The sequence below is a fragment of the Bicyclus anynana genome, chromosome 2 (assembly GCF_947172395.1).
Source record: "Bicyclus anynana chromosome 2, ilBicAnyn1.1, whole genome shotgun sequence".
NCBI classification, from domain to species: Eukaryota; Metazoa; Arthropoda; class Insecta; order Lepidoptera; family Nymphalidae; genus Bicyclus; species Bicyclus anynana.
In genome coordinates, this window is record NC_069084.1 from 4781947 (window position 1) to 4791026 (window position 9080).

The following is a 9080-nucleotide window of genomic DNA, read 5'->3' on the forward strand; positions in this document are numbered from 1 at the left end:
ATAATGAATGATAATCTCTTATTTATGTATTTATTTATGTTCCTTTGTTGTTTTGATTATTTAAAAATCTTTCAGGTTTACTTTTCATTCAATTAGAGTTATCAAGTGAGGTAATTGAGCCTTACATCAAAAGGATGTATTTAAAAAAAATACATACAGCCGAACGTAGAACCTCCTCCTTTTTGGAAGTCGGTTAAAAACAAACAAATATTAGACTTACATATTTATTAGAGATCTGAACAAAATATGAAATTAAATATATGTACAGTCTATGTTAAAACTAATTAAATTACACGTAAGTTAATAGGTACACACTTTCTTTACGCGTAGCTTATTGTATGGTAAGGAAACTTAATCTTATAGAATGAATTGTTCTATGGCAAAAGATAATGACATGCAACAGCTAATATTAGTAACAGAAGAAATGCATTACTCAGCCTAAAGTATTATGCGAAATGGTAAAACGAAATAAAAAAAACTTTTAAAATATTGGATGTAAAATCAGTCCATCCGTTCCATGTGATTGCACACATTTAAAAAAAAATAAATAAGCACTCCGTTTTTAAAACAATAAAATATTATGAACATTACTACAAAGAATTGTACTTCTATAAAGTCCAGTAGTAACATAATAAATATCCTCTCTATATCAGCGACATATTATATAAAATATGATACTTTGCAACATCCCCGACCTCGTCCACCGACAAGACTCACTGGGCTCCAGGCTCGTGTTACAATACACAAAAGTGTGAAAAACTTTCATAAAACACTGAGTTGCTAAGGCACTCAACTACAGTTATCGTTTACAATTAAACTCTATCCGTGTATATAAACATTTTATGCGTGAAGCCAATAAATAAAATAAAAAAAAAGAACTGTAATGTTAACAGCTAAATATGTAAAAATAAAAACTTGTAACTCGTTCACAGACGCTTGCAAAACAAACCTCTTTTCAATTCCAAAGGAGACTTAACCTAAATTGTATAATACGAATAAATGTTTAGTCACATTCTATGGCTCCGTTACAGTACTAAACGATAGATGTGAAGAAGCTTTGTGGTTTGCTCGCGCGTGGTGTTAGTTTGCCACCTCCGCGGCTTTGGGCTCTGTTTTAATTTCTTGCTTAATTTCTGAAACATACAAAATATATATCTAAATTGTGGAAATGTAACAATAAAAATCAAACATAAGTTTGAATAATTAGAATGTGATGTCTATTTACCATTATTGTTTGTTGAGTAAGAGAATGTGATGTCTATTTACCATTATTAGTTTGTTGAGTGAGAGAATGTGATGTCTCTTTACCATTATTAGGTTTGTTGAGTGAGAGAATGTGATTGATGTCTATTTACCATTATTAGGTTTGTTGAGTGAGTGAATGTGATGTCTATTTACCATTATTAGTCTTGTTGGGTGAGTGAATGTGATGATGTATATTTACTATTATTAGTCCTATTGGGTAAGTTAATATGATGTCTATTTACCATTATTAGGTTAGTTGAGTGAGAGAATGTGACATCTATTTGCCATTATTAGGTTTAGTGAATGAATGTGATGTCTATTTACCATTATTATGTTTGTTGAGTGAGAGAATGTGATGTTTATTTACCATTATTAGTCTTGCTGGGTGAGTTTTGAGTAGATGTCTGTTGGGACTCGCTTGTGCTGCCCTCGGCTTCACCAGTGTCTCCCGTCGACGACTTGGGCTGTAACATATGTACATAATAAAATTTTTTATACGTGGGAACAAATTTGTATTTAAATTTATTATGAATCCATCACTTAAATATCCCTCCCCATCATCACCCCTTATTAAAATTGATTTGATTTTGTCTATACATAAAAATTAAAAATTACTAAATTAAACTTTTAATGTGGCATGTGATGGCATATATTTTAATGATAATTTATTTTACCCGTTTCAACTTGGTCACACATTGATTTTCTCGCTGACGAAGTCGCGGGCATTCGCTAGTAATTAGATAAATATGGTTTTATTTCTTTAAAATATCTCACCCTTTTTGGTAGATTTACTATAGGCTGGGCATATTCTCCCGGTGTCTTGTTGGGGTCAAAGTGGCAGTCAAAGATTGCGAGTAGCTCTTTGATGTCTTCGGATTTCGCCGATATTGCTAGGTTGTTCAACAGTTTCTCTATACCTGAAATAAATAACATTAAAGTTAGTCTAGTGACAAATCATGGTTCCCGCAATCAAGCTTAAGGCCAATACAGATTAATAAGGTAAGGTCTCATACACTTCAGGTTTAGATAATGATGAACAATGGTCATAAATAAAAATCAAGCACTTGTATAAAAATATACTCTATACACTTTACTGCTACTAAAGTGCATTTGGTAAAATAAATGACCTTATGTGTATATATATATATATATATGTGTTTACTTAGTTCCTATGACCTTCTGACTCCACCATTAGACTCACTAGCTCCATTGTATCATATTATTGCATAGAGAGACTAGCAAATGGAAAATTATTGGTAGAACAGAGCAACGCCTTCCAGGACATGCAAGGAATACATTCTACAAAGAGCCACCTAACATCCGTCAACCAGACTTATAGGTATTTTATTTAATGTCCGGCAACCATCGCCTTCTAGAACCTAGGCCTGGAGCCATGTTACTCAGCAATTTTCGTTCTACAAACGCTACTGTTTCGAAAACTAAAAAATGACATATCAGAAATGCCATTGATAGGTTGATAATTTGAGTGTAACCTATCTGTAAACTCAGACCAAATTACCTATGGACTTGTATTGCACTAAAATTCACCAACAAAATTGTCTGTTATTATTTAAAAGGGGTAAACTCACACATGACATATATTTTGTGTCCTTACACTACACACAACTTAAATTTAAATAGTGTAATTTTAACACAAAGAAGCATCGATTCTTTATATGCCGTTTGTAACACGTTAAATCGTGATCATATTGGGCTTTTGACAGAGGGGTAACATATAGTAAGGCAGGTCCAAGGGTAATTGGTCTACGATCTGTAAGATCGTTAGCGTTTGTTTATGAATTGATATTAAGTAACTTGGCTACAGGCGCAGAGCTTGGCGGCCGAAAGAAATAAGGCGGTACTAGTTCCCCAGACGAACTCTTGACACAAAAAGCTCTACTATACTCCGCGGTACGAAACAAGTCCCGTAGTCGCGGGGCTAATGTCTTAACGGTGCTCATTGTCATTTGGTAATGGCGGCGGTGCGGCGTCTATACAATGAATTCAAGAGACTCACCATCACAGTTCTGATCATCCCAAGCGCCCTTGACCTGGTCGTAGAGCAAGCCCGCGTCAGCCAACAGCCGCCTCAGCTGCGTCACCCGCTTGCGCTCCGGCCGCGGCTGGCGCAGCAGTGGCCCGAACACTGGCCGGAACGTGTTCTGTCTGTACACCACATAACATTTTTTTTTTAGGCTCAAAAGGGCTAGAACTCAGAGCTATAAAGGCAATATAAAAATAATTACTTTTTTTGTACTGCATGTCATGTTAAGTGATAATGCAGTCTAAGATTTAGATCTAGTAAGCCTCTTTATTTAAGGGATCTATCAAAGGTTCATATACATTTATTTCATTTATGAACTGAAATCTGAGATGTTTTGGGCTCAATCCACATCCATAGGACTAATCGTTTACGTTTCATATCATATCTGTTTACACAAATAGTTTACCTTTCTAATAGTTTCTTTAAGCTAGCGAGAGCCTCCAGCTCTGTGTGCACGGGCCGCGCCCACAGTCGCGCCGTCTCCACCATGTCCTTGCTGGCCGCCGTGCCTTCGCCACCAGCGCCCACCTCTTGCTGCTCTCCTGTTAGATACGTGATTTGATAAATACAATGTTATCAAATACATTTTTGATAAATCTTCTATGGAGTCATAAATTAGGGTTGCAAAATTCAAACGCTAACTATGGGCTTGATGAAACAAGCTATGTTCGGAGTATCTCTATGATTGAATCAGAAATGAGGAGATTAGCAGAAGAACTCGACAAGTTGCGAAGCTGAAAGGGTAATGGGCGGAGCATATCATTCGAAGAGACAATGGATATTGGGGTCCTAAACTGCTGGAATGGCGACTCCGCACTATAAAGCACAGTGTTGGTGGACCCCCACCAAGTGGACTGATGACATCAAGCGAGTCGCAGGGATTCACTGGATGCAGGTGGCTCAGTATCGTGGCCCTACAAAAGGCCTATGTCCTGCAGTGGACGTCCATCAGCTGATATAATGATGATGAATAGAAAATGTAAGTCAAATGATTATGACACGGTACCCTGCGCTAGATGCTCGACGATCCTATAGGCGGCGGTAGCCCTGTCGAGCGCGCTGTCCACCGACAGCGTGTCGGCGTCGAGCAGCACGCGCGCCAGCACGCGCAGCGACACGGACTTCACCGTCGCCTTGCACTTGTCCGCCGCCAGCGCGTAGCTGTCCGTGAACCCCGCCACTATCGACTTGAAGCGGTCCAGCAACTTGTAGCTGGAAACAATATATGAATATATAAGTCTGGGTGAAAGACTTCAGTCCAAATTGATAAGAACTAGATGGAGCCTTCTGTATAGATACATTTTAATTTGGATTATTTTTAAATAAACAATATAGTAAGCTCCATTTTACTTTTTTTGCTAAATGAAACAGCTATAATTTCACTGCATCCAAAATGTTACAAAATACAGGCATGAAACAATTACAGGAAAAATTGTAGTTAAAAAAATTTGTAGAAAAAAATTAAATGATTAAGTGATTGCATAAGTGCCGTAGGCTCCTTAATGGGACCTCAGCGGCGTCACCGGTGGTTTGGGCGAGCGCAGAATCATCGCTTGACGAAGCCCGAAGAAGGCAGAAGCAGAGTAGATGAGCAGAACAACTCTCTAACGGTCTCTCGTCTCCTCTGAGATTCGGACATCATTCTAGAGGGCCGTTTGGAAAGAGTGTTTTGGCCTGAGTGTATCAGTCCAGGCATCCTCAAGATTGTGAGTTAGAAAGTTCATGTTTGGGTGATGTCAGATTTTGGGGACCTGATCTTCGCCAGTGAAGACACTGTGTAGCTTGTGTTTGTGTTGCCTGGGAAGAATTAATCAAAGTAATATTTACCGAGTAAAGGCTTCTAACAGCATGGTAGGGCTGAGGCGGCGCGGCTCGTGGTAAATGAGTATGACGCTACCGTCCCCTTTCTCCTTCTCCAGCCAGTCTAGAAAATCTGTTAGCGCAGATATTTCTGATTTGGTTTTCAGTATCTATAAGAAAAAGATATGTTTTAGAAAGGTAAACCTTTGCAACTCGTAAACTTTTATGACGAGTTATGTGGTAGTAGGCATGGATTTAAATACAATGTCATACATACTTATATTAATTTATTTTTTAACCATTTGCTGCCCGCAAGTATTTTATCGGTGAGCCCATCTGCGTTGAACAAGCCGACAGTCAGGGAATGCGGTTTTAATCTACCGTTGTGAGCCATTTAAAAAATCTTTATATTCCTCTATCGGGCGGAGCATGATACTGAGCTCGCCTAATGCCCTTAGTGGTAGTTATATTTTTTTACGTCATGTAACGGATACGATGGGGATTGGACCGGTCGTCCATTTAGGAGTCAAATGGTTAAAAGAATATTTGCCATATCTTTTTTTAAATATGACCAATATTCCCATTCCCATACAACTAGTCAGGAAAGACTGTATTGAGAGTGAGTACAATAGGCCAACGGGGCAGGGATCGAACAACCACCCCTCAGAATACAACCTCTCTTACCATTGAGCTATCGAGGCTCTATTTCTATTTAGAACCTCACTTTTAATATGTTTGTTAGTAAACAGTACACAACGGGTAGGCTTGTAGTATAAATACAATTAAAAAATAATTCTTCCAGTGTTTTTAGAAGAAGCTAAACAGCAATTTTCCTTAATTTTTGTCCAAGAATCAGTTTAATCAAGTGAGTATTGCAATATGTTTATGATATACACAAGTAAAAAAGCAATTTACCTTATGAGTATTAGTATCCTTCAGCATGCGATAGCGGCCAACGGTGACCACTCTCACATTGTGGCGTCGCCGCGCGCCAGGGTTCAGGTCGCCGTACGGCATTATGTACTGTGAGTATGTCTCCTTCGGCGTGTACGCTGCGATCTGGCATATCTAAAGAAAATAAATGGTCATTAACTTCAGAGCAATGGTATGGTCAATAACATCACAGCAAAGGTTAGACTTAGTCAGAGGACTGGGAATATTGGTCATATTTAAAAGATACAGCAAACAGATTCAATGCTATAAATTATTTTCAAGTTTTAGTCCATGGTGATATATATAACAAGTTGGACAAAATTATGGACTAAGCAAACTAAGGTGATGTTTTATTGTGATGGACATAAGATGCAAGTGTTTCAATTATGTCACTATTGGCCCACATTTGTCTTCTAAAAGTATGGGGTGGGTGCATTACAAGCTTGCTGGAAGTATGCCTTCCATTTATTTGTCCTTCCATGTATTGTTATTTTTAAGACAGGAATAGTATAGACTGCTTCTACAAACTCTTTTGTATAGACAATATTTACTTAGCTAGCTGTGCCCTGCAGACATTGTTATGGGACTGAATTTCTACAGGATTATACAAATTTTTGCCAATTTTTATCTAATTTTGTAGTCATTATGGAGTTAACAATTATTAGTATGATTAATCTTCCTTAAACGCAAAGGCGTGTTTGGGAGCCTTGTAATTTTAATTTTTTAACTATTTTATTTATCATTATTTATTATTATCATTCTTAAAATGTAATAAAAAAACTTGACATTTCGAAAATGCCTGTAAACTAAGCCTAATTGAAATAATTTAATATTGACTAACAACTATAACATTTTATATTATACAGATTATAATGCATTATTGATATTCATAACATTGTAAAGTGGAAGTGAATACAGAGGAGAAGAGTACACAGTATATTACAGTAGTGAGTGGATCTTGTTATATTTGAAGTAGTTTATTTACAAGAATGGAAACTTCAATGATAAATCTATAATAGCATGGTACTTCAACTTAGAGGTGTAAACCATTTGTCTATAAAAAATTAAGATTTACAAAAAATGGGTAGCTCCTACAATATTTTTATTTTTCTATATTTAAGAATAATAATTTAAAAACTCTCATATCAAAATGCCTTACCTCATCAATTAACCGGCGTCCAGTGGTGTCCATGTCCCAGCCCACCAGGGCATACTTGCCAGGCGGTAGGCCAACCGGTTTCTCCGCTAAAGCAGGAAGGACTTCGTTGGGCACTTCGGCCCCACTCCCATTCACCTTCTCTGTTGACACCATTGCCATGAACGCTGTGTTGATTGACTGTGTCTATAACAAAATAAAAACTATTTTTTTAAGTGAGAATGAGTGATCATTTTGAATATTCTTTATACATTTATTTTGTTCAAAAACTAAAGAGATAAGTAGCGTTGCAAACTTATAAATACAGTAAAAGCTCTGAAGGATATGGTTGCTTGTGAAGTAATCCTTAAAGATAAAGGTGCTTGGAGGGCATTGGATCAGCTTCCACCTTTACACAGGAAGTAAAACTAAAAAGAAATTGTAATGTTGTCATCAATTGTAAATTATAATACTGTATTGTATACTGATTTTTTTCAAAAAGAGCAACTTTTGAGTTTCTTGCCGGTTTCTTCCCAGCATAACCTGCCTTCTGAACCGGTGGTAGAATCTGTACAAATAGTCAACTGACATGTCAAAAGTGCTTGTAAACTGAGCCTTAACACTTATACCTCAGATAAGCAAGTGTTGAACATACAAGGGCAGTTCCTGTTTTTGTAGTGTTATGATTAACAAACTAACAACAAATACTAAACTAACAAAATAACAACAATAAAAATCACTTATTTACGAATTAGTCCTTTTTTTAAATGTATGTAAGCAGATAATTTTGGAAGTTAATACAGAGTGACTTACCACAACCACATAAATAAATGGAAGGACAGTTAAATGTATCTAATGAAAATATTATTGATTATTATAGATTCCGTAAAGCTTTTAGGTATCTACGTAAAACCTAAGATAGCTATTTATACGGAAATTACAAGAATAAGAGATTGTTGAACATTTGGATATCATTAAGATATCTCGGGGTTGTTTATTTTATAAAAAAAAATAGGTATAACAACCTCAAGAAATGATGTCACGCCGCACCGCTAGAAAAAAACAAGCGCCCAAAAATAAATCGATTAAAGACTTTAAGACAGTTAGTATCACCAGTAGCGCGTTAAAATAATTAAAATAAGATGTAATCACTATGCCTAATGCAGGTTATTTAACCGCTTTAACAAAATAAAACTAAGCAACACATTTATTGGTTAAAAAATAGAATTTAGGACACGTGGCGGTCTTTCCTGTAGACATTTTGCCCCACCCCAGCACGTCTAAATAATTTAAAAAGTAACTTACTGTTAAAATATGATGTTCTTTCTAATGGATGTTACTGAATTGATATCTTGTTAGAATAAATCTAGAAATCGATCGCAACATGTAAAGTAGAATAAATTATAAAAAATATCACAAATCTCGGCACGTGTGCGGCGATTGAGAACTGAGAAAAATGCAGTAGTGATTGAAAATTATTATTTATTTCTTTGAATAATCGCTACAACGAAACATCGATATCAAATTAAAAAAGATTATTTTATTTAAATCAGTTGAAATGAGTTCGTACTAAAATTATCCTGAATACAATTAGTAAACAACTATAAAATTAATTATTACTTCCTATTTGAATTTGAAATCTGCAATTTAAAATAACTTACCGATTATCAATGTTACCGATTTATACGGTTAATGTCAATCACTAAAGGTAACATTATTTTTAGTCTGTTGCATGTTGTATCATCTGCAGATCTGCAGTTATTTTAGGCTAAAAAAGGGCTAGAACTCGGAAAGTCAGTTTAATAAAAAAAATGATATACATAGATCTTAGACCATTAATAACAGGACTTGGCTCGCTAACCGATACCCCTCTGGCAAAGATCAAAAATCTTTGATCTTACGCGTTTATAAAAACTGTTGCTA

The 9080-nt window shown here is 36.1% G+C and overlaps 1 protein-coding gene across 3 annotated transcripts; it reads right to left on the bottom strand.

Annotated features, from left to right (window-relative positions):
• Nucleotides 1-210: 210 nt before the first annotated feature.
• LOC112046888 (maternal protein exuperantia-1) lies at nt 211-8622 on the bottom strand. 3 transcript variants are annotated; one of them, XM_024083726.2, is made up of 10 exons: nt 8463-8622; nt 7182-7364; nt 6005-6157; nt 5117-5259; nt 4296-4501; nt 3696-3831; nt 3263-3411; nt 2020-2162; nt 1613-1709; nt 211-1133 (listed from the first exon to the last, which is right to left on the bottom strand). In XM_024083726.2, exons 2-10 carry the CDS (start codon nt 7338-7340, stop codon nt 1081-1083), a joined length of 1239 nt encoding a protein of 412 aa, XP_023939494.2. In that variant the 5' UTR covers nt 7341-7364; nt 8463-8622; the 3' UTR covers nt 211-1080. The 3 variants fall into 3 exon arrangements, with proteins under 3 accessions (XP_023939494.2, XP_023939510.2, XP_023939503.2); XM_024083742.2 differs by having other exon boundaries at nt 7182-7381; nt 8463-8611; XM_024083735.2 differs by lacking the exon at nt 8463-8622 and adding an exon at nt 8183-8373.
• Nucleotides 8623-9080: the final 458 nt, after the last annotated feature.